Source organism: Spironucleus salmonicida, chromosome 5 (assembly GCF_000497125.1).
Source record: "Spironucleus salmonicida strain ATCC 50377 chromosome 5, whole genome shotgun sequence".
NCBI classification, from domain to species: Eukaryota; Fornicata; order Diplomonadida; family Hexamitidae; genus Spironucleus; species Spironucleus salmonicida.
This window is the reverse complement of record NC_090600.1, coordinates 1,639,070-1,661,951: the sequence shown is the minus strand read 5'-3', so window position 1 is coordinate 1,661,951 and position 22,882 is coordinate 1,639,070. Positions and strand designations below refer to the sequence as shown.

Sequence of the window (22,882 nt, the reverse complement as noted above, 5' to 3'; positions counted from 1 at the left end):
TCATTGCTAATTTTATATTTAACTAAGTAAACAATTAAATTTAATACAAATTATTATCTAGGAATAGTGAATTAAAGATAAATATCAAAATATCACATTTGCACCCATAATAGAAAAGCTAAAACAATAATTAACTCATAGGTACCTCCACAAGAATCAAATGGGAAGCACTTCATTTTGCATATACCCTTTCTTTCAATTTTTTCGCTATACAAATCCATAGTTAATATATTTTAGATTAGAATGCTTACTCTTTCATCAAAATTATAAATAATAAACTCTTTAATCTAGCTTAATGTAGTAAATTCTCCCAATTCCTCACCTAGTATTTATAATTTTGTTTCAAAACTTGACGAAGCCTTTGCTACAAATTCATGTCCTTCTATTACTTTGGTTATTGCATTTTGATAGTATTAAGTTAATCTTTGTACATTAATATCAATCTGGTTACATGCTAAAATATCATTTCGTTAATACTATGTTAATTTAGTATTTAGCTTGGTAATTTCAATAGTTAACCGAGAAATTTATTCATCTTTACTCATAAGAACATCATTAAGTGTAATGTTAGCATTCAGTAATTCTAATTTTTAAGTTTTCTCATTTTCCATTTCTAGTTAATATTATTTTGCCGTAATCTGACTATGTTAAACCTATTATTACTCAATTTATGTAGTTTGTAATAAAGAAGTGGTAAGATCTTTCTCCTTTTCGATTTACTCGATTTTTTCATTAGAAATCTTTAAACTTTTTTATATATATGAAAGCTATTCAGCCAATTCTTTTATTTGAATGTTCTGGTTTACTAATAAATTATTTGAGTCTTCAAATTATTGCTCGTAAATTTAAATTTATGACTACTACTTTTGCAGTTACTGCTTACTATCAGATAAAGTTTGATATAATTAAGTTTTTTCGGAATAAAGTTAATTTTTGTTTTATTTTAAATCGGCAATTTATTCAATATAATATCTTTCTTTGTCTGCTAATATTGTCTTGAATCTTTACTCATTCTTTATATCATTTTCTGCAATAAAGTTAGTGGTTTCTGTTAATTTATCAGCTTATTCTTTAAATAAAACTTCTTAAGTATTTAGAGTTTATTCAAGATTCGTTTTTTATTATTACAACTCGGTAATAATATTAAAATTCTTACTGTTTTATTCTTCTAAAATAATTTTCTGTAATTTGATTTCTTCATGTTTGTTGGATTAGTCAGCTACTGATTTCTAAAATTCAATAGTTACTTTTAAACTTTAGTCTTCAACTTCTTTCATTGTGATCGTTTATGTATTTATTAAACTGTTAAGAGAGTTAACGATTTCTTCTTTAGTTTATATTGTATTTTTAAGTTCAGAAATTTCCTTTTCATTTTCTTATATTTAATTCATGCAAGTATCTCTTAACATTTCTGCTATCATTGATGTCTAATTTCTTTTTTGTTACTCCTAAGTAACCAACTCCTGTAACTCTAATATCTGTTCTTCTAAAAGAATACATCTATTGCATCCAAAGTTCATTCTATATTTTATAATTTTTAATAATAATATATTAAATCAATCATATAATTTGCTTTTAATTTCAGAATTAAAGTCATGCTAATTTTAATCCTTAAACATGAAAACTCTTTCAAAAATAGTTTATGGAACAAACTATTTAGCTTTCGCTAGTGAAACATGATTTACAGAACTATTATGCCATTTTATAGCTTATATTAAAGGTAAATTTGAACTTTCATCTTATAATAATAGCTCTTGCAATGTGTCCTGTATTAATTATGTATCGATTTCAACATCAATATTATTATATATTGGTTCGGACTAGTCATTTAAAATTAATTCTAATATTTGAACTAGTCGTTCTATTAAACCACTTTAGTATCTATATGAATCTAAAATATCCTGAAAGTCTGCCATTTTATTGAGATTATCATTACTTTTACTAATTATTTAAGCACTTTACTCTTATAAGTCTGTAAATACTAAGTTAAACTCATCTTCATTTTCAAATTACAATGACTAAATATGCGATATTTAAGACTAAATAAGATTTTCAATCTCAAATATTTATATTAATCTAAGACAAGTATTTTAATAATAAGTTAGCTCAGAAGACTTGAAAAAAATAGGTTCAAGTATAGTAATTTGACATGCTTAGGTAAATTCTTGTGTTACCTAAGTTAAATTTTCTTTCATATAGTATAATTTATCCGAAATAGAATGATCAATTTCTATCGGCAAATCATCACTAAATTATACTGCAAGTATTTTTATATTTTTAAGTTTAGGTGATGGTGAGATTTGTGAAAGAATTTATAGTTGATCTACGGTATATTAGAAAGTGTTTATATTTTAAATCTATAATGTAGATTAAATAGGTAGTTTTATAAGAACCTATTTAACAAACTTTTCATATTTATTCATAGAATATTTAATAAAATCGGCATATAAAATTCGAATAGAATCGATGTATTCTGCAAGTTAACTTGGTATTAGCCAAATATTACCAACTAATTTTTGCTCTGTGTCTTCGGGCTATTAGGCTAAATACTTCTAAATAAAATCAAAATCATCATCAGGAACGTATATATTATTTACTAGATGTTGGATGATTTATTTAAGTTGCTAACAGTTAGATTAGGTAAATTATTTCCAATAAATAATTTCTTGATCCAATGGGTTTTGAATCTATTAAATGTTAAAGGGACCATTTTCTTATCCTAATGCTATTTCTGTAACAAAATCTGAAACAAACAGCAAGTTTTATAGTATTATTTCATCTTATTTATCTTAGAAGATGTTATTAGAGTAAGGATCAGCACAAATATGTCTAATTATTATACCAAAAACAAGGGTTGATTTAAAATTGTACATCATCTATTCTACATGTTAATCAGATGTTTTTTCAGATTCAATTTTAAAATATTTCTTCTTAAAAATATTTTATAATGGTGATTTATTATTAATAGTATTAATAATATTATCAAAAAATATCTTCAAACTAAATTAAACAATAGAAAAAATTAGCATTAAGAATTCTGGAGGGTCCTTCATGATAATATATAATTTTGCTAGGAACTAGTAAATTGTAAATTATAATCGTTAATATTATTAGGGATTATCTAAAAATTTTTAAGAAAATATTTTAGTATGACTTATTAACGATAATTCTTTAACTATAGGGACAAGTTTTAAGCTAATCCAATTCTATATAGATTTTTCCTATATAATGGCATACATTAAATCACATAATATGCCTAATGAGGATGAAGATCTATATAAATAAAAATTGGGAAAGCTTGAAATATCTTATTAAGACAAAAGTTATTTTTATATACTAAGAAATATTAGTTTTGTTAAAGGTGTTTATAGATATGAACAAGGTGGTAATAGTAAGGATGATTCATATATAGTACCAAAGCTCTAATCGATACAAATCATTTCCAAATATTAAATATAACTTATAAATAGTGCCTATCTTTATACGTATTACATGTTTTCTGCATAAAATATCATAATTTCTGGATATTTAGATAAAATATGTAAATGTTCTGAGTGAGTTCTAGTTATTTAAAAATCTTAATCTTATTAATTCTATCGATTTTCTATGTCAAAATTCTATACAATTTGTTTGTATGATTATTTATCTGCTTAAAATTAATATCCTTAGTTAACCCAGGATATGACTTTTGGATAATCATAATTTTATTTTAATTTAAAATTTTGTTAATGCATAATATTTAGTGATTTGGTCATGTTTTAAAATACTAACTTTACTAATTTCTCATATTTTTCTCTTGCAGTAATTTGTGCACCAAGCTTTTCAACTGGATTTGGAACAGGTAAAAACTAATAATCCTTAAAATAATATATTTCTTTTTTCGTTTAAATCTCTGTTATTTGTTGAACATCTTTTTAAGCGTTTTTTAAGTCTTCAATTAACATTTAAAGCAGGCTTTTGAAACTGTCTTACATGGACATTTAAAATTAAAATTAAAAACAATGTATATATAATACTTTTATTCATTCACTGCGCAATACCTTTCTTTTCAGAATTCGCTGACTTCCTGGAATCCTTCTAGTTTCTTTATCATCAAACTGCTATATACCAGTCGCCCTTTTATCAGTTTAACTCCTTATCTATTATAACTGATTAACAGGTGTCTATTGAAAATTAGAATTTACAGATTGATATGTTTCTTATTTTAAAATTTTATTTACTAATCCTCGCTCTACTAATAGTTATTTCAGCTATTATTTCACTGTATCTGAGTCATCATAAAACAGATGTTGCAAGTTTTATAATTTAGCATCTAGTTTTGAAACTCCGAGCGAACTTTAGGATTCAGATCTATCTAAAATGATTTTTTACGGTTAAGTATTTTCAATAGCATCATTTTCGTTAATATTATATACTTAATTATTATCGGCTTTTTAATTTCCATCTTATACTAAAAAATTATTGAATAAATCTGGTTCTTATTGTCCAGTTTAATTTCTATCATGCATGTAGTCTTTAAGCTAGCTTAGACTCATTTATTCTGCTTTCTCAGTTACCTCTTATAATAGTTTTATCATCTTTGTGCTTTATTTCAATGAATCCGACGATGACTCATCGCTTACCGATTCATTTGTAGTTTAAGTTAAAACTACAAAATCATCTTACTCAAAATCATCTTATTTTGAATTCCCATCTACTTGGCTCCACGTATAATCTTCATCTAATATAGATGTTCTAGAATATTCTAGTTATTTTCCCGAAAATAAATTAGTGACAAACGTTGATGGACCATTTACCTCTATGACTTCGGGGTGAGGTTCTTAGATAATTGATTTCTCAAAATCTACTACTTCTATTTTTTCTAATTATTCAGTTATTTTATTTCTTATGAAATTAAAATCTTATTCAATATCAAATCCTTCATTTTTTAGATTGAGATAAACCTATAACTACGTATTCTCGACACACTTTTGAGCTATATCAAAATTTATTTAATATTTCATATACTATAAATTATCCTACTAACACTATTAAATAAATAAATCTTCATTATCGCTATTTTTTTAATCATTTAACATGATCTGATTTATAAGAATTTATATTTCTTCAGATATAAAATTATATGCTTCACCGTCATAAACAACTAAATCACCTAACTACGAAAAATCAATTTTTTGTCTTTGGAGAGCTTAAACAATAAGAAATTTTAACTAAGTATTAGCCAAACATTTACTTATCTCGTAGTTGTTATTTTATAAAATATTAACAATTTTATTATCTATAATATTATAAATCTCCTAAATCTCCTCATCTACATATGGCTAAAAAATATTTCTATTTATACTTAATGTCATATATTCCATTTCCTATTTATAATCATCATCTCCAATATATCCAAGTTATTATCTTAATTTTAAATTATCTTATTTAAGTATTTCAAACTATTCCACTTCTTCAGTTCTTTAAAATATCATATTTTCTATATAATCTTTTAGTAGTAAATTTTCTTCTTTAATCTTTATTAATTCAGCATCTGGTTTATTTATCTTCTCTATCTTTTTCACAACTTTATTTATAATATTTCTTGCTCTAGATGCATACACTAATGTGTTTAAGCTTTCATCATAGCTATCAACAGATGGGCTGATACATGCAATCATACTACATTTAGATTTCCCTCCTAATGAATCTTATAAAACTCTAGTTAGTTTTGAATCTCTGTATGGGATATGTTTCTTATTCTCATTTAATGCCGAGATAACATTGCCTAACGCCAACAATCCTGAATTAATCCCTACCATTTCTTTAAACTATTATCCAGAAACTCCTGATGATTTCAGACGCTCAGACCCAGCTAAATCTACTAAATTTAGTTTAGATACAATTTTAGAATTGCTTTCAAACTAGGTAAGATAAACAGTCAAAATCGCATGAGATCTAGACGATCTCTCATTTGCCTAGGTTGTTGCTGTTATTCTAGAGTTTTATCCAATAAAAATTAGTTTCTACGCTTGTTTAAGTGAGTTTACTGAAATAATATTTAAATTCTATACGAAAACATCATCTGCTTCCCTTAGTATAAGCTAGGAATTATGCTACTATCTACCTTATGGTGATCCCTAATATAATAAATCACAAAATGTTTCATTATATATTTCATAGTATGACATATTCACTTATTATGAATCAGTTAATTATTCAAAAATATGTTAAATACAATTTTATATTATTCCGTTTTGACCAAGAGTAAATGTTTTACCACTGGCAGTTTATCCATAAGCAAAAATAGTTCCTGAATATCCTAAGTAAAAGTCTTTCAGAATCGGTTATCCGACATATTCAAATACTTAATCTTAGGTAGAGTCTTGAGGGAAAACATTGTCGAACTTATAGACTTTTTAGTTTATCTGAACCTTTTAGTCAGTACACTTTATTTCTTATTCAGATATCTATCCTTCATTTTATAAATAAGGTCTTATTCGTACAGAAACGGTGATGTTAGATTTCATTAAATTTACAATAAATTTAGTATATAATAATAATATAAAATTGATAATTAATCTTTCCGCAAAATATGAATGATACAATTTATGCAGCTGAATAAATTATCATACCTCCTACTTTACCTGAAATATTGAAAAATTATTCCAAAGCCGTACTTTCAGAATAGCCTGCTGATTTGGTAGACTTTTCAATTAAATATTTTGGTATGTTAAAGACTACTTCACCTACTCCATAAAAGACCACATTTTAACCTAATCTAGATTTATTGGCCGATATTTATAAAAGAATTGATGGCAAGAGCTTAGGAGAATAACTATAATAAATATAAGCAGAAGTTCCTTCAGAGTTAATCGAACAATTATAATTATGGTATAAATTTGGAAGAGAGAATTTAAATATGACAAATGAGTCATCAATAACAACTCTTACATTATTATTCTGCCTTATTTATGCATAGCTTTATGATGTCTTATAAGTAGCATTTTTTGTTTTTAAAATAAAAGCTGGATATATATCAAAAGAAATATTACTTCAAATATTCGATATTCTTTGCAAGTTTGACTACAGAGTAGAAAAGAATGCAATTGACATCGTGAAAGGCTTGGATGCTGACATATTTTTCGATGATTTAATTAGAATGTTAGGCGTCAGGAAGTGATTGGTATAATATCATATAATAGTATAAATATTTTCATTTCATTTTCAATGGCTCAACGACTATATACATAAAATGACTATGTTCTAGCGTTATGTAGAGAAGATTAAGGTTAAGAAAGGCTCCCAGCAGGTATAATGAAAGTTAGAGATGTTTAACCACAATATTACTTAAGATTTGGAAAAATTAATACTCGTCTGGACGGGTGGTACGCACATGACGAGGTTGAGCTACTTCGCGGATTAAATCTAGAAAAGTTTCGTGAGACTATTGAATAAATTAAATTATCGAAAGAGAATCTCCACAATGTACCCGAGGTTGAGCGGCTTATTATGTCAGGATACGAAATGTAAACATGGTACTATGCGCCATTTCCATAAGAACTGCAAAACCCAGAAATTTACTGTTGTGAATTTTGCTTGAATTTCATGTCCTCAAAGAGGTAGTATCAACGTCATTTGCAAAAATGTAGCTAAAAATGTCCCCCAGGGAACGAAATCTACCGAGATAGCAAAGTTTGCGTTTTTGAAGTTGATGGAGCGATTTAGAAAAACTATTGTCGTAATATTTCTTATATTGCAAGGTTATTCCTACTACATAAAACTCTAGAAATTGACGTAGATATCTTCTATTTTTACGTTATGTACGCCAAGTTTGGAGATAGTTACAAGTTAGTAGGATATTTTAGTAAGGAAAAGCCTATTCATAATATTTTAAGTTGTATATTGACGTTACCTTGCTATTAGGGAAAAGGATATGGTTCACTTTTAATTGATGCTGCTTATATGCTATGCTCAAGAGAAAATAATATTGGGTCACCAGAAAAGCCACTTTCAGATTTGGGTTATTTGTCATTTATGCCGTATTGGTAAACAAGAATTATTGATTTTCTATCTTCTTGGCCAGATCCTACTGTTTCTATTGCTGATATTGCTAAACATACATTGTTTACAGCAGTTGATATTTGTGATTCTCTGCGTTAAAAAGGAATTATGTTATTTAGAAGCTCTAATGAAGTAGTCATATATCTAAAACCAGAATACGTAGAAGAATTCTATAAAAGAATGGTGAAGTCAGAAGATAAAGCTCATCACTATTTAGATTCATAATATCTACATTATTGGCCCGTAAATCCTTTTATGAGGGAATGGAAAGGCGACCTAGAACCATTTAAATTAGATATTGACTTGAACAAGTGATACCATTTTTTCACTCCTAAAAATGCCCATAACAGACTAAATTGCTAATCTTATAATTAACCATTATAGTATTTAAAACATTTACAATACACCAGCACTTTATAATGAATTTATAATTACAAATAACAGCGTTGATATCCTATCCGACGTATTTTTTATTACACTTCAAAAGTAAAAAAATATTCACCTGTTAGACGTTTTCGACTATTTCAGTTAAAGTGAATATATAGTTTTGAACGACTAATTTAAAGTATCTGTTCCAAATTTTAAACCTAAACCTGATGAAAACTCTCCATTTGCAATACTTTTTAATATTCCATTAAAAGAGATTAAAAACTCAATCTACATCAAAAAATTTAAATTTTGCTTTATAGAGTGCAACAAAGTATATTATGAAACACATTAAATAATGCTAGAATCTTGTAGACACTACTCACAAAATTTTCCTGCAAAATTGATAAAGACAGCTCTACTTCATGGAGTCCCAAAGTAGATTTTGTTTGATTTAGTAAGCTTTAATCCTCCAGAATGTCGATCCGTAAGGTAGTTTAGGAGACAACATTTTGGCTAAATTGCATCTATTTTTAAGTATAAAGATAAGTGGATAGTGAGACCTAGAGGTGAATTTTAAGGTGAAAAAGTAGATTCTGTATATATGTAAAACTTAATGTTTGAAAAATTACTAAAAGAAAGCTAGATAGTAGAGAAATGCATAGCTAAAAATGCAGAAATTTTGGTGAGACGGTCTAATAGGGTGGTAGATTCTGGAACTTAAAAAAAAGAGATAAGATAATGGGTCAATAAAGGGAAAAGACTTAGTTCTGGATAGAAACGTTTTGAAAAATGGAGGGTTAAAAAATAACAGTGATATATCATATGATTACTATAATATAATTTAGTTAATAAATGACACAAATTATTAAAAACTTACTGTAGGAGATTAGAGTGAATTTGGACGAAAAATAATTGAATTATTAAAAATTATTAAATTAAGAATGCAAATTTTGCCCTATTTATGCTTAATTTTTTAATTTTTTATAAGAAATTAATTTTAAAAATGACGAAATATAAGTATAGATAAATTTGGTTAAAAGAAAAATTTTTAGATATACAACTAAAATAAGTATGTTCTAGCAGAATTTTGACTATAAATATAGATATAAGCAGTCAAATATTTAATATCAAAAATAACAAGATTTAAATTTGCTATTGTAAGAGCACTCTAATTTATAGGACCAGTTATCCGTGAGATAATTATAGATAAATTTATTAAAAGAGAAATATTAAAAATAGTATAATGCCCATTATCAAACGAAAATAGAATCTTAAGCAATATCAAAAAATAAACAATAGGAAATTGATACCTTTTAGTCAAAAATTCGATACAATGATAATTCTGAATAAATGGATTTGTCATTTGATGTAGATAATGATCACATAGAAGTTCTTGATGTCTAAAAACTACATTAGTTGATAAATAAAAATACTGAATAGTAATATGTTACTTTATCAAGAATTCCATCATTGTTAGACCAGTAAAATAACATTTCTCCAGTTTAATTACCTCCTTTACATCCATAGTAAATTCGGGTCAATAATAGTGTTGAACATATGGTTGGAAACTTTTCTGAAAGATTATCCAGCTAAGTTAGTTATAACAGCACAGAATTAACTGAACCTCTTGTTAATAATGTATCGATATTTAATATAGGATAAAGTGAAAAGGAAAGTACCAGAAACTTTGATGAACCTAACAACAGTTCAAATAAAGCGGAACCACCATAATCAACATAGAAAATAGATACATTAGATATGGCAGACATTAATGTAGATTTCTATTTTGATGAATTATGATTAATATTACATTTAACATTATATTTATATTATTTTGCAAAATGGGCAAAGAAGGTAAAACATGTACTTATGTTTGTCCAACATGTAGTCATACATTTTAAGCTCCGTTTTAGAGTAGCCCTAAGAAGTGTCCTAATTAGACTTGCGCGTCAGGTATGTTTAGTAAAATGTAAAGAGTTGTAGAAAAATATAATCCTTAAATCCGTAAAGTTTTGAAGATGACCCCTGAAGAAGAAATAGATTTAGAAGATTTAAAAAAATTTTGTGCTGAGATATTTTGGAATGATGTACATCTCTACTAGGACAGATTTACTCTAGATGCAACTCTTGACAGACTTATTTCTATAAGTCTAGTTGACATTCCTTATAATTTCAACTGATCTATTTCAATCACTCTAAAATTTCACTATTTTCTTATAAGAAAATATTTCTAAGTACATCTAACTGGGGAACCTACATTGTTTTTTTCAAAAATTCAATAAGTATTTCTTTATTTTACTAATTCATATGTATTTGAGTAATATCTATAAAGAATTAAAAGTTGTTCCTACCTAATGCAATCTACAATGGGTTTTAATCTTGTATTTCAGATTTTATATTTAAATACTAGTTCATAATTGAAGAATCTAAAAGTTACTGCTAAAAATCACAGTTCATATTAGCTGTAATATGCAAAGGGGTGTGTTTAAGTGGAAATTAAATAAAAGCATTACAAGATGCAAAATTGTAAAGAATCTAGTAAATCTTAAAGTTACCTGTTATCACGGCTAAATTTAATATATTTTATCCTCTAATTAGTAGAAAAGGTTAATTATGTTAATCAATAAGAGTTACAGTCTCATGAAAAACAAAATCAATTGCTTTGAAATACTTATCTAATATATAAACAAGCTAATCTTCTAACTAGTAATATATTGTATAAGTAAAAGGAGTTAAAGATTAAATTATTTTCCTTTTTACATTGGTTTTCCTGTTATCTTGTTAATTAATCCAACCAATATGATTTTTATTGACAAAATTTAGTTAATTATTTATAGCTGAGTTTATAAAATTTCTTTAATGCATTATTTAATTCTTTTGACAAGATTTAATTATATTTAATTATATTAAATATTAATTTAATAGTTTTATCGTTACAACTAATTAGGATGTTAAATCAAGGATAATTAAATATTTATCGTAAATATTATTACTAAATATTAGTTTTTAAATATAATATGAGTATTAATCTATAGAAACTCAGAATCAATCCAATCTAATTGATATAAAATAAAAGTATTCAGTGAGATATTGGACTATAATAATTTCATAATTTTACTATATTTATGTTTTATTCTTCAAATTATGTATTTATAATTATTAGTACATATTATAATGAAGATAAATTATTTAATTACATATTATGATTAACATATTAAAAAACATAAGTTTGAAAACTATCTTTGAATAGATTTGATTAAATTTGTATTATTTTTGAGCATAAAGTAATCAATAATATTTTCATACCTTCACATAAACATATTCAAGATAGTATGATAAATTTATATAGGTATTATTATACTTTGTATTAAGTAAATGAAACAAAATATTAAAATAATGTTCTTATTATATTCAATAACAAATATCACAAAATGATGAAACTACTACATTATTCACCGTATATCGCAGGTATTGCACTTGTTATATAATTTCTTATAACTAAATCGAAATCAAGATAATTAGATCTTATTAACTTAGGTATTATCTAATTCCTAAATATTTTGGTGTCTGCTTCTTGTAAATTAATAATATAATTGCCTCGACCATCATCAGAAGAAAGGGGATTTCCTTCAGCACATTCTATGTTTTGGTCTGGATACATAATAGTTATGTATTTTTAATAACAGAGAATTGCCGCTTATGTATTTATGTTACTTTTAGTCTCTTTAGAAAGATATATAGATGGGTACCATTATTTATATTAGATAGTTGGTGGTATTCTATTTGGTGCTTTATTCAGTTATTTTGCGGTTAATTTTGTGATAATATAGAAATTAGCTAAAATACTATAGTATTAATATGAGCGCATAATCTCAATAATAAATCACTGATTGAATGAATTTATAAATTATTTAAGTTATTATGGAAATAATTAAATAAACTCTTCAGTTACCCAGTTTATTTAAATATCTTCATTATCACGGAATTTTACTAAATATAATTTATCATTGTCATTTTAGCCCTAATTATTTTTTTCCTAACTTTAGGAGTAATCAATCATTTTAAATATGCATAATAATACTAAATCGCCTTATAACAAATATTACGAAGAACATTATTTAATTTCATCATAAGAGTCTGGAGCAACAGTGGTAAACTAGTCTATATCAGTTTCTGAGAGAATAACATATGGTTTGCCTATATTTATTGTACTATTGAATAAATTAAATTTGGGAAGTGATTATTAGAATGAAGAAAATAAAGTATTATATTTATTCATTATTAACACCTTATCTGGGAGATGTTGTCCAGATTATATTTCATTTAGCTAAACATAATCTAAAAAGCTAAATTTAAGTCCTTAGTTATTAAGTTATAATGTATTATAGATATGCTAACCAAATATATTTAGAAATTAATCTATTGTGCATAATTTTTACTAATATAAAACGGAAAGTTTTAGTAGAGTTTCATCTTTAAAATAATAGAATTCGGTTGTAAATAAAGAATTTTTCAAATATTAAAGACTGTTTTCGTCTAATGAGTAAATACTTATCTTAAATAATGTATTATTATTAATTTCCATATTTTATGTAATCAGATCTTCAATTTAAATTCCATGCTATAAAAGGAACTGAATTTATTCGTTAACCAATTTTATTTATGCTTTTCCCATGTTCTGAGTGCTAGATTCAGAAAATATATTCAATAGATCAAATTTTTCATTAAATTAAACTCTTTTAGCATCTATAGAAGAAACCTCATAATTTTATATTTAATTCTTAATATCATAAAAATTTTAGCTCTTGGCTCTTTCTACCAATTAGAATAATTATTATATTTCTTGGTTTTATGATGATATGCATTACATTTGACATTGCAATAATGGTAGAAATTATATTTCTTGAATACTAACTGATTTTGGAATTTAAATTTTATACTATCCACTATTAGTAATCAAATAAATCTAATCTAAAACTTTAATTTTGTAAATGACTACTGGGTTATTCATAATTTCAGGAACTAGATATTATTCGTTATTATAAGATGGTAAATTACTAATATTGAATTATAAAATACTTTATTATTCATCATTGGTAATTATAGATTACTTTTCTAAAATAGCTTCATTAATTTACATGTTTAGTTCTAATTTATATTATAAACTAATTTCATATAAATTAGATTGTATTATTTCAACAATATTATTATTTGCAATCATATCTTGTGTAATAGTTTATGTGAATTAAAATATTGAGTTATACGGATCTACTACTTCAATTATTTTATCATGTAGGTAAATATTCATTTAGCTTAATTTTTATTATCACTATTATATGTTTTTATATTTATCATATTTTCTTTTGCAAAATGCTAAAAGATATTTTATCTAATTCTTTTGCTAATAATAATAGTAACAATTTGCTTCATTAAACACAGTTTCCATTTTACAAACGTGAAGTATAATCCTAAATGAATAAATTTCATCAGATAAAAGAATATTAAGCACCTTAAGAAAATATTAAAAAAATGTATTCTAACTTACCTTAACTAGTCCCTAAAATTAACTATATATTTGGAAAGCCTCTTCCATTATACCATCCGCCACCAGTCGATAATGTTACAATTGCATTGCAAAACTCTATGAATCCACCTGATTTTACCCATCATAAGAAAATGATTAATTAAGAAAAACGTTATAAAGATTTTGATTTTACAACAGGGGTTGTAAATTAACATTATTAAAAGGTTACCATTAAACCGGAATATGTGTAAAAAGAATTTTTAGGTATTTAAACGGGAGTGTGGGAATCTATTGCTAAAAAAGGTATATAGTAAAAATAAAAGAGATCAAAAAGAGAAGTTAGTTACTAGTATGAATCAAGTGGAATATTCCCCAAAAAATGATCTTATGTATATCACTCATATTCTCTCATATTCTCTGAGTAAACTAGTATATAGTCTCAGCTTCTTTTTGTAGAAGACATGGCGAACCCAGCATATAATACTACATACGAAAACTATAAAATCAAATATCATAATAAAGACTGAAAGTAATGCGTAATCATCTTCAATTAAATAAAGAAAAACTGCTAGAATTACAAATAAAATTGTAAAAAACGTGAGAGAAGCTGCAGCTTTTAAAAGTTAACGCATCCTTGTTTCAGTTGCCTGAGATTTGACATATAAACTCATCTATTCGTTAGCTTCATTGTTTGATAAAGATTCTTCTGACGTACTTGATGTATTCATCTCGTTTGAAGCAGGTAGTAGCTAAGTAATCATAATTCAGATTAGTATAATACTATTATATATCAATATTAAATAAAGATCGTTTTTTATCTACAGAATAATCATGGTTGGAAAATAGTATAAATTAATTATTAATATATTTTAAATTTAATATTATATTCCTAATCGATATTAGTAAAAATGAGTATAAATATTAAATCTATCAATCTAGATAATCTTAGTGATTCTATAGAAAAAAGATGTTCTATTAGAAAATATTAAGATATAGATATCGACTAAAATAGATTTGATATACTAGAAGAGTTTATTGGCGAATTAAATAAAATCTCAGATTAGGTGAAACTACATTTAGTAAAAAATTCAACATAATTCATGTCTCCATTGTTATTTAAATTTATAAAACACACTAGAGCTTCTTTGATTATAGAAGCTTTACCTGGAGAAAGACCATTCTAGGATGTAACTATTGGATTATTGGGGCAACTTTTTGTTTTAAAAGCAACTTAAATAGATTTAGGGACTGTGTGGTTAGGGGGAGATAAAATATTTTTCTCATCTGAATAGGCAAGAAAAGTTATTAATACTTAAAACCCTTGCCCTTATGTAATCTCAGTTGGAATAAGTAGTCAAGATTTTAATCCTCATAAAAGGAAACCTACTTCTAAATTAATTGAGGACTGGATAGATAATGACGAATTACTTTAAAAATTACGTTTAGCACCTAGTGCTATGAACAAACAGCCTTGGATATTTTCATTAAGTTAAAATACAGTTTTCATCAAACCAATATAGAAAAATTCATCATCTTTCTTAAATTTTGTTACTAATTGGGTAGATTGTGGAATTGCTGCAGCACATGCAGTGGTATATACTAAAGGAACAGAAATTTTCATTACCAGCACTGAACTTAAGATTAATTTCGAATGAGTTAACAAATAAATCAAAACTTTATTTATGATTATTATGTATTAAACATATACTAAACCCCTTCATTTTAAAATGTTGATTTTACTATCTAAATTAACTAATCAGCACTACACAATGCTAAGAACACCATCCACTGAGTTTTATTTCAAATAACGTATTGACCATTTCCATTTCAATAAAAATTATTTTACACTATTTGAACAGCGTTATTTTCAGAATTCAAATTTTTATGCTAATACTACATCAACAATGATCATCGAAATAGGCGGTGAAGGAGCTTTACGTGCTGCTCCTGGGGGAGATGCTAGTCAAATAGACATACTAGGTAAAATTGCTCGCGATTAGAATGCAATGATTTTTGCACTCGAACATCGTTTTTATGGCAAGTCTCATCCTTTTAAATATGGAGATAAATTTGATGCATAGAACTAAAATCTGCACTTGTTGAACTCTTAACAGGCCATTGCTGATTTGGCTAATTTTATCGACTAAATGGATCAAAAATATTGCAAAACTGAACGTATAGACGGAAAATTGTGTTTCAAATGGATAATTGCCGGAGGAAGTTATCCTGGAGCTGTAACTGGCTTCATAATGTAAAAGTTATAGTTCATGTTTGCTGCTGGTGTTTCTAGTTCTGGTGTTGTAAATGCTATTCATTCAATTCCAGAATTTGATTAACATACTTTCGCTGCTGCAGGAACACCTTGTGGTTATGCGTATAATATTGCAATGAGAGAGATAGAGGAAGCATTAGAAAATGGTAGTTCATGGCCGATAGATTTATTGAATATTGAACCAGAATTGGTGGCTGCAGATGGATTTATTGACGATTTTTACTATTTTTTAGCTGATGCAGGGTTAATGGCGTTTTAGTATGGAAGTTGGACAGATATATGTTAACATAATTTGAATAATGTTTATAGAGATTCTGGAAATGTGACTATAGCATTTTTGTAGTATATTAAAGAAAGATATGATTTCGCACCTTATTCTAGAGTTAACCTTAAAAATGCAAATGTAGGATAATCAGATGCGTTTAGATAGTGGTGGTATCAGACGTGTTCTGAGTTTGCTTACTTTTAGCCAGCTCCGTAATTTAATAGTATTAGGAGCTAGAAAGTCACTTTATAATATCATTATGATGTTTGTAATTATGCCTTTAATATGAGTTTAAATTATGATATTATGGAAGGTATAGTTAAAAGGACCAACGATTATTATGGTTCAGATATGGTGTATGGTAATGATACTATATTTACAAATTTTTGGCAAGATGTTTGGCATATTTGTGGAGTCACCACTGAAAAACCTAATTCGCCTAATTATATATTTATTGATAGCAGAGATAGTGGCCATTGTGCTGACCTCCACACCGAATCTAAAGATGATCCTATCTAGCTATAGAATATGAGAAGTAAAGTATTCGATTTCGTAGCTTCAAAACTTGACGAATACAGAACTTGAATGAAAACTATGTTAAATAAATTAAGTTAATTCACAAACTCCTAATAATCTCTTTTATTTATCCTTCAGTATAGCCATGAAATGCAGCATCCCCTTTCCATTTATCGGAAATTTCTTTGACTATTGGACTTGTGATATGTTAAGGATAAAATTAGTTTTAAATATCATTCATTGAGGACAAATTAAAATCTTTTATAATCTTTTAGCGATATTTTTGTAAGTGAGAGGCAATCATTTATTGGTCCAGGTTATACTCTACTGGCATTAAAGGCAAAATTTATTTCGGCCTAGCTGATGATATTCCTAGACCAGAAACTACAATTGCAAATACTGTTTACTATTAAATTTCCCATCTGAACTTTTAACGCTCTGGTCTAGAAGACCTATAACTTTAAGGTAGTGATTAATGAATTTTTTATTTATTATATATTAAATTAGCTTTCTATTTGGCTTATTAAACTACAAAATTCTTGTTTTGAACTAAATAACCTAGTTCGATAAATGTTTTTTTATCTACTACAATTGAATTCTAGGCTAAAAGCTATGGTGTTGGGGCAACAAATTTGATTTTTGGTTCAATTGTGTTTGGAATCGTAGTACTTATAGATTAATATTCTGAACCATCAGTGATTGACTGTTCTGTTTAAAAGAAAGATGGAAGATCTTCAAAGTTCATAGTGGAGTGGATATAGTATTATTAAATTTGTATATAATAATACATGCATAAGCAACTAGCATAATAATAATAATAATCACACATATTAAATAGGTACAACCTGTTTATAACGAGGAGGCTAAGCACTAACTGTAGCTTTTGGTGTAAGATCATTTCTGAAAGGTTCATTCTAAGAAAATGGTTTGGGTGGATACTTGGTGGCTTTATTATTCTATTAGTGCTATGAATATTTTTATTCCTATATTGCTTATAGTATCTATGAGTTTTAGCTAAATATTTTATCTAGATGGTCAGACATTTTTAACTTTTATAATAAAATAGTAGTATGATATTGAGCTTGCTTTTACCTAATCATAGATACTTTAGTTTAAGCATTTTAGAGTTTATAATATGTATTTCTGGCCTCAGCTAAAAGATCACCTAATTATTTGAGCATTGTTTAACTTTGCATTAAAAAAGAAAGGTAAATTTTAAAGAATCTAATATATATTCTAAAAGATATATAATAATCATGTAAAATCATAATCTTCGCTATGCTCTTCATTATATAACTAAATTTCTAATCTTTCTCCACTTATCCAAGTCTTACTTTTACCTAAAATAAATCCGACATCTCTCATACCCCTCATGACATCTGAATTATCACAATATTGTTAAATTGTATTAAAGTACAACAATGTAGCTTGGTTTCTAACATTTTATAACTTTCGCTATACAACTTTTAAAATACTCTACCAGTCACATTCTGTAACAACTTAAGGACAAAATTATGCCAAAAATTATGCTAAAAAACCATCATTCCTAGTCTAACAATTTTACCTATAACTAGGTTTGAATGATTAAATTTAATAATCTGTGGCATGATATTTTTCAATTAACTAATTCTGAACTTTGTTTTCATAGCATGTTAAATCTTTAGTCTTAACATACTTATTTAGTTCGCTTACGCGTTTATTATAAATTTTAACTAAATCAGCAACAGCAGTATCGGTTTAAATCTGTATTGGCTTCTTTACTACAGGTGAAGATTTCTAATACTCATTATTTCTGTAAATTATTTTTTAAGTTATTATTTATTCACCAAAACTATCTACAAGATGCTAAAACTGGACCTCTAGTGAATCTAGTTTATCATTCATTTTTATATTTATTTCATATATTATATAATAACAACCAATCATAATTTACCCCTTTTAAGAACTCGTTATTATGCACGCCCTATGATCACCCTCTTTTTAGTTGATTCTTCCTTTTTCTTCTCTGCTGATATATTATCTTTCTTTTTGTTCATACCTTTTTTCCATTGCTGCTATGCATGAAGCTCTTTACTCTGCTTTTCTAACTAGTCTTGCAAGTCCGTATTTTGAATCTTTGTTGCCAATTAGACAATACGTTCTCGGTCAAACTACTTCTTTCCTTAAACCAAGCTTTTCATATATTAATCCTTGATGTTTTGTTTTTTAAAATCTTAATTTTTATCAAAATGCTTCTTTTGCTCAGCAAACGGTAACTATTTCATCACCTTTTCATTAATGTGCAATTCTGGTTTAACAAAAATCTCCTTTTACTCTTTTTAATATTAACTATCATTGTTATATGTCAAGGTTATACCTTTCTCGTGTCTGATTTCAGCGACAGTTCGCACTCCAACGAAGTCTTTAGACACATGATTATCAAAATTAATGCAAATTTTGTCAATTTTCACTTTTACATTTGTCTTTAGGAACATAACGTCTGTCATCCTCACCCGATCTTCAAATTTGCAAATCACGCGACCGCCTTCTTCACCCTTTTTCAGAATTCCACGAATACCGCTTACTGTTTTTACCTCTGCTCCTACAAAAGCGGAGGCTTCGTTTTTCGTGTTGAACATGTCTTTAAGATAACAAGTTTTTTGCATTATTTTATCTGGGAAACCAACTAGTTTTAAACGTTTGAAAACATGATGGAATTCTCCAGATTCTAATGTTGTTCCTGTGGCAGCTACTCTCCATGTTTTGGAGTTAAGATTTTAAAAGCAGATAACGCCAGTACCTGCAGGAACCCCGTACCCAAAGAAAATAGCAGCACAATGCATATGTTCGGGTGTATATTTAAGCATTTTGAGTGGAGGAGAATCTGTAACTAAGGCAGTATCAAGATTCGCCTCATGATGCTCCATTTGTTCACTGGCAAATGTTGGAAGCGATTAAAATCTACGCCACCCCATTGCAAAAATAAGAGGATTTCTGGATTTTAAAATTTTAGGATACCAACGATGTCTTTTAATACGGGCAGTAATAAATTTTTTGTTTGTCTCCTATGGCAATAATGCTCCTAATATTAACGGATTATGTGGGTCTAAATTTTACTAAAACTCAGGAATTGAGTCGAAAGTAAATTTGACATAAGAACCTGGAGGAAAACGAGTTTCTTTAAGTTAAAGTGAAGGGTTCAGTAAAGTTTCTCTCTATTTTGCTTGATTTGCTTAATGTGTAAGATTATCATGATATTAAGAGTCAAGTTTATATTAATTCGTGTCTTTAACTTCCTATTCAACAACTGGTTATTCACCATTTAAACATTTGGATAATGCTGTAGAAAAATCTATATCTGTCGTAATAAATGCATTTTTAATATATGTTGAAAGCATTATATTTATAGAAGCTTCCTGTCCAATTTGCTTTTTAAATGAAAATGATGTAGGGAATTATTTTGTTATACCTCTAATCTAAGAATTACTAAAAGTATTTATACCATAAACAGAACAAAAGCTAGCAGGTAATGACTAAATATTTACTAAGTTTTGATCTATTTCATCATCCTCAAATAATTATAGTATTTTTTACTTCTTACTATCTTTTGCTTTTTAAGTAGGAGAAGAAACTGATGTCTTATGGAAATTATAGATTAAATCCGCCCAATATTGTTATGATGCTTATTATTTATTTAATTTTAGTTTTTTCAATATATGATTAACTCTAAATTCTTCGTTATTTAAATTAGCTTCCTCCAATTCCTACTATTATTCCTCTATTTCAAACTTTTCCTCCTGAATTTCAACGTCATCTAAGTTACTGGCAGTAGATTCAAAACTTTCAACAGATTTTGGATATGAATCGTTACCTTTGGTTTCATCTACAAGCCATTAGTTCTACTAAGTTATTTCGTTAATATCTTCGTGAATGTTTTCAGAGTGTTCCTCACATAAAAACTCTTATTCCTCTGGCTCATCTTAATCAGAAGGTAATATATGATTTAAGTCCTATTCTGCATCGTCAAGAAGTTAGATACCTTATTTAGATACAGCTAAGGATGCCTTAAGAGATGATATTACATCTTTCTCTTCTCTTCCAAGTCGCCCTGGTGTTTATTTTAAATTTATTTTAACATGAACCCCCGCATCATCTATACGTACATCATTTATTTCGCTCATTGGTCCATATACAACAGGTTTTTCTTTTTGTAATACTTTTCTATTTTCTGGCATAGCTGGATCTTATAATACTTCAAAATTAACTGGATCAACATCCTGATATCCAGGAATATGAAATTTTTAATGAGTATTAATAAAAGTCCCATGGACAAAACCAAAGCAAGTTGTTGTATTATTAACATGTTATTCCACCCTATCTACTAACACGCATCCATGCTATGACCGCCAAGATAAAGGTATATTGTAATTTTACTAAGAAATACATCGTGATAATGTAGCCATTTGATCATTTTTATAAGAATGGCTTTACCAATCAAGGAAAAATATTTTACTTCCTTGATAAATTTCTTTATAAATTCGTTCTCTTAATTTCTTATTATTACGTTATTTATGGGAAACTTTAGCAAAACAATCCTCATGTGTAACAACCGTAAATACTTTAGGAAAACCTATTGCTTACAAAACATTAAGATACTCGAAAACATCAGTTTCAATATCCTTTTCTGCATTAATAACTATTATTACTAAGTCAGCTACACGTGCTGCATCCAAAACGGCAGGAATATTACTAGGTACATCAAAAATAGTTATTCTCTTTGTTTTACTTGCAGATACAGTTACAGGACCGATAGGAGTGACCTAAACACCTGTCCATTACTTTATAAGTTACTTTACAATAGTAGTTTTACCAGATTAAGCAGGTCCAATCACTGCAACAACATCTGGCGGGGGTAATTTTGCAGTAATATTTACTGTTGGTACTTTTGCGGTTAAGTGTTCTATTTAGGCAGCACGTTATAATTTAAATCTCTCATTTTTAGGATTACGTAATGCAGAAGCTTTAGCACCTCTCTATGACGATGATCTAATATTTTTGAGCTTAGTTTCCTTTGTTTTTCTATTATTTCCAGATTTTGAACGAGCTTTGTGCTCTTAAGGCTGATCAGGATTCATTTGAAGTGAAAAAAGAAGAGAATATATACGTTATATATAATTATTCTTATAATCAGTCAAAATCACTTTACTTACTTTAAAAATATTAAAAAATACTCTTCCCAAAAATTTATTATGCCATCTATATCATTTAAAGTAGAAAAGTAACAACAGAACCCTTAAACACGCCAGGAAAATTAATTTTTAAAACGTTTTCCACTTCAGGAAAATTATGTTCTTGGGCAGAATATAATTTAAATAACTTCAATTTTAGCTCTAAAATTACAGTTTATCTGGGTTTTGACTCGAAAATTTATTTAAGTCTTGACGCAAAATCTATGTCATTCTCCACATTACAAATATCAAATTCATTACCAATATTGGTTAATACAGTAATTTTATATCTTTCGTATAAAGACATATTTATTGTAAATTAGTTCGAAATTAAGCTATTAGAAATAGAGGTGAAGTACTAAAATAGCTAAATTGACATTTGTTCTACAGTTTTAAACGTTAAGCCAAACTATTTAAAGACAAATTTAAACATGAGTATTTCATTTCGAGTCATTTTTGTGAAATATGGGGTAGATTTTGTAGGGTTAAAATAAGTTTTCAGTTACAATTGGGGTGTTTTGAAGGTGTAAAGTCTAAAAAGAGATTAAAAATTTAGAAAATCTTTTATATGGGAAGATTCAAATTATTTTGACATCGGAATAATCAGCTCAGCAATTTTAATAACTAAATTATTTTTCTTGTCAAGCTCTTCTGAAATGTAGTCTTCATTAACAAAAAATATTTTA

The 22,882-nt window shown here is 27.1% G+C and overlaps 19 protein-coding genes across 19 annotated transcripts; 8 read left to right on the top strand and 11 right to left on the bottom strand. All coding sequences in view use genetic code 6, as the record gives it.

Moving 5' to 3' along the window:
- Positions 1-92: 92 nt before the first annotated feature.
- SS50377_25579 (uncharacterized protein) lies at positions 93-1,520 on the bottom strand (the record flags this gene model as incomplete). The annotated part of the gene is made up of 1 exon (XM_067909411.1): positions 93-1,520. One exon carries the CDS (start codon positions 1,518-1,520, stop codon positions 93-95), a length of 1,428 nt encoding a protein of 475 aa, XP_067764232.1.
- A 36-nt stretch (positions 1,521-1,556) lies between these two features.
- Positions 1,557-2,876, bottom strand: SS50377_25578 (uncharacterized protein; the record flags this gene model as incomplete). Its single annotated transcript, XM_067909410.1, has 1 exon — positions 1,557-2,876. One exon carries the CDS (start codon positions 2,874-2,876, stop codon positions 1,557-1,559), a length of 1,320 nt encoding a protein of 439 aa, XP_067764231.1.
- A 1,146-nt stretch (positions 2,877-4,022) lies between these two features.
- SS50377_25577 (Kinesin-like protein) lies at positions 4,023-6,509 on the bottom strand (the record flags this gene model as incomplete). The annotated part of the gene is made up of 1 exon (XM_067909409.1): positions 4,023-6,509. One exon carries the CDS (start codon positions 6,507-6,509, stop codon positions 4,023-4,025), a length of 2,487 nt encoding a protein of 828 aa, XP_067764230.1.
- Positions 6,510-6,574: 65 nt separating this feature from the next.
- SS50377_25576 (Regulatory subunit of cAMP-dependent protein kinase) lies at positions 6,575-7,162 on the top strand (the record flags this gene model as incomplete). The annotated part of the gene is made up of 1 exon (XM_067909408.1): positions 6,575-7,162. One exon carries the CDS (start codon positions 6,575-6,577, stop codon positions 7,160-7,162), a length of 588 nt encoding a protein of 195 aa, XP_067764229.1.
- A 47-nt stretch (positions 7,163-7,209) lies between these two features.
- Positions 7,210-8,358, top strand: SS50377_25575 (Histone acetyltransferase; the record flags this gene model as incomplete). Its single annotated transcript, XM_067909407.1, has 1 exon — positions 7,210-8,358. One exon carries the CDS (start codon positions 7,210-7,212, stop codon positions 8,356-8,358), a length of 1,149 nt encoding a protein of 382 aa, XP_067764228.1.
- Positions 8,359-8,767: 409 nt separating this feature from the next.
- Positions 8,768-9,226, top strand: SS50377_25574 (uncharacterized protein; the record flags this gene model as incomplete). Its single annotated transcript, XM_067909406.1, has 1 exon — positions 8,768-9,226. The coding sequence occupies one exon, from the start codon at positions 8,768-8,770 to the stop codon at positions 9,224-9,226; it is 459 nt and encodes a 152-aa protein (XP_067764227.1).
- Positions 9,227-9,762: 536 nt separating this feature from the next.
- On the top strand, positions 9,763-10,212 carry SS50377_25573 (uncharacterized protein; the record flags this gene model as incomplete). The annotated part of the gene is made up of 1 exon (XM_067909405.1): positions 9,763-10,212. One exon carries the CDS (start codon positions 9,763-9,765, stop codon positions 10,210-10,212), a length of 450 nt encoding a protein of 149 aa, XP_067764226.1.
- Positions 10,213-10,253: 41 nt separating this feature from the next.
- SS50377_25572 (uncharacterized protein) lies at positions 10,254-10,592 on the top strand (the record flags this gene model as incomplete). Its single annotated transcript, XM_067909404.1, has 1 exon — positions 10,254-10,592. The coding sequence occupies one exon, from the start codon at positions 10,254-10,256 to the stop codon at positions 10,590-10,592; it is 339 nt and encodes a 112-aa protein (XP_067764225.1).
- A 10-nt stretch (positions 10,593-10,602) lies between these two features.
- Positions 10,603-11,277, bottom strand: SS50377_25571 (uncharacterized protein; the record flags this gene model as incomplete). Its single annotated transcript, XM_067909403.1, has 1 exon — positions 10,603-11,277. One exon carries the CDS (start codon positions 11,275-11,277, stop codon positions 10,603-10,605), a length of 675 nt encoding a protein of 224 aa, XP_067764224.1.
- A 559-nt stretch (positions 11,278-11,836) lies between these two features.
- Positions 11,837-12,280, bottom strand: SS50377_25570 (uncharacterized protein; the record flags this gene model as incomplete). Its single annotated transcript, XM_067909402.1, has 1 exon — positions 11,837-12,280. One exon carries the CDS (start codon positions 12,278-12,280, stop codon positions 11,837-11,839), a length of 444 nt encoding a protein of 147 aa, XP_067764223.1.
- A 15-nt stretch (positions 12,281-12,295) lies between these two features.
- Positions 12,296-13,423, bottom strand: SS50377_25569 (uncharacterized protein; the record flags this gene model as incomplete). The annotated part of the gene is made up of 1 exon (XM_067909401.1): positions 12,296-13,423. The coding sequence occupies one exon, from the start codon at positions 13,421-13,423 to the stop codon at positions 12,296-12,298; it is 1,128 nt and encodes a 375-aa protein (XP_067764222.1).
- A 359-nt stretch (positions 13,424-13,782) lies between these two features.
- On the top strand, positions 13,783-14,319 carry SS50377_25568 (uncharacterized protein; the record flags this gene model as incomplete). The annotated part of the gene is made up of 1 exon (XM_067909400.1): positions 13,783-14,319. One exon carries the CDS (start codon positions 13,783-13,785, stop codon positions 14,317-14,319), a length of 537 nt encoding a protein of 178 aa, XP_067764221.1.
- Positions 14,320-14,334: 15 nt separating this feature from the next.
- On the bottom strand, positions 14,335-14,697 carry SS50377_25567 (Transmembrane domain-containing protein; the record flags this gene model as incomplete). Its single annotated transcript, XM_067909399.1, has 1 exon — positions 14,335-14,697. The coding sequence occupies one exon, from the start codon at positions 14,695-14,697 to the stop codon at positions 14,335-14,337; it is 363 nt and encodes a 120-aa protein (XP_067764220.1).
- Positions 14,698-14,844: 147 nt separating this feature from the next.
- Positions 14,845-15,591, top strand: SS50377_25566 (putative TM nitroreductase; the record flags this gene model as incomplete). The annotated part of the gene is made up of 1 exon (XM_067909398.1): positions 14,845-15,591. The coding sequence occupies one exon, from the start codon at positions 14,845-14,847 to the stop codon at positions 15,589-15,591; it is 747 nt and encodes a 248-aa protein (XP_067764219.1).
- Positions 15,592-15,663: 72 nt separating this feature from the next.
- SS50377_25565 (Serine peptidase) lies at positions 15,664-17,058 on the top strand (the record flags this gene model as incomplete). Its single annotated transcript, XM_067909397.1, has 1 exon — positions 15,664-17,058. One exon carries the CDS (start codon positions 15,664-15,666, stop codon positions 17,056-17,058), a length of 1,395 nt encoding a protein of 464 aa, XP_067764218.1.
- Positions 17,059-17,089: 31 nt separating this feature from the next.
- On the bottom strand, positions 17,090-17,734 carry SS50377_25564 (uncharacterized protein; the record flags this gene model as incomplete). The annotated part of the gene is made up of 1 exon (XM_067909396.1): positions 17,090-17,734. One exon carries the CDS (start codon positions 17,732-17,734, stop codon positions 17,090-17,092), a length of 645 nt encoding a protein of 214 aa, XP_067764217.1.
- A 76-nt stretch (positions 17,735-17,810) lies between these two features.
- Positions 17,811-18,185, bottom strand: SS50377_25563 (uncharacterized protein; the record flags this gene model as incomplete). The annotated part of the gene is made up of 1 exon (XM_067909395.1): positions 17,811-18,185. One exon carries the CDS (start codon positions 18,183-18,185, stop codon positions 17,811-17,813), a length of 375 nt encoding a protein of 124 aa, XP_067764216.1.
- A 58-nt stretch (positions 18,186-18,243) lies between these two features.
- On the bottom strand, positions 18,244-18,873 carry SS50377_25562 (uncharacterized protein; the record flags this gene model as incomplete). Its single annotated transcript, XM_067909394.1, has 1 exon — positions 18,244-18,873. One exon carries the CDS (start codon positions 18,871-18,873, stop codon positions 18,244-18,246), a length of 630 nt encoding a protein of 209 aa, XP_067764215.1.
- A 38-nt stretch (positions 18,874-18,911) lies between these two features.
- SS50377_25561 (Ribosome biogenesis protein BMS1) lies at positions 18,912-22,103 on the bottom strand (the record flags this gene model as incomplete). Its single annotated transcript, XM_067909393.1, has 1 exon — positions 18,912-22,103. One exon carries the CDS (start codon positions 22,101-22,103, stop codon positions 18,912-18,914), a length of 3,192 nt encoding a protein of 1,063 aa, XP_067764214.1.
- Positions 22,104-22,882: the final 779 nt, after the last annotated feature.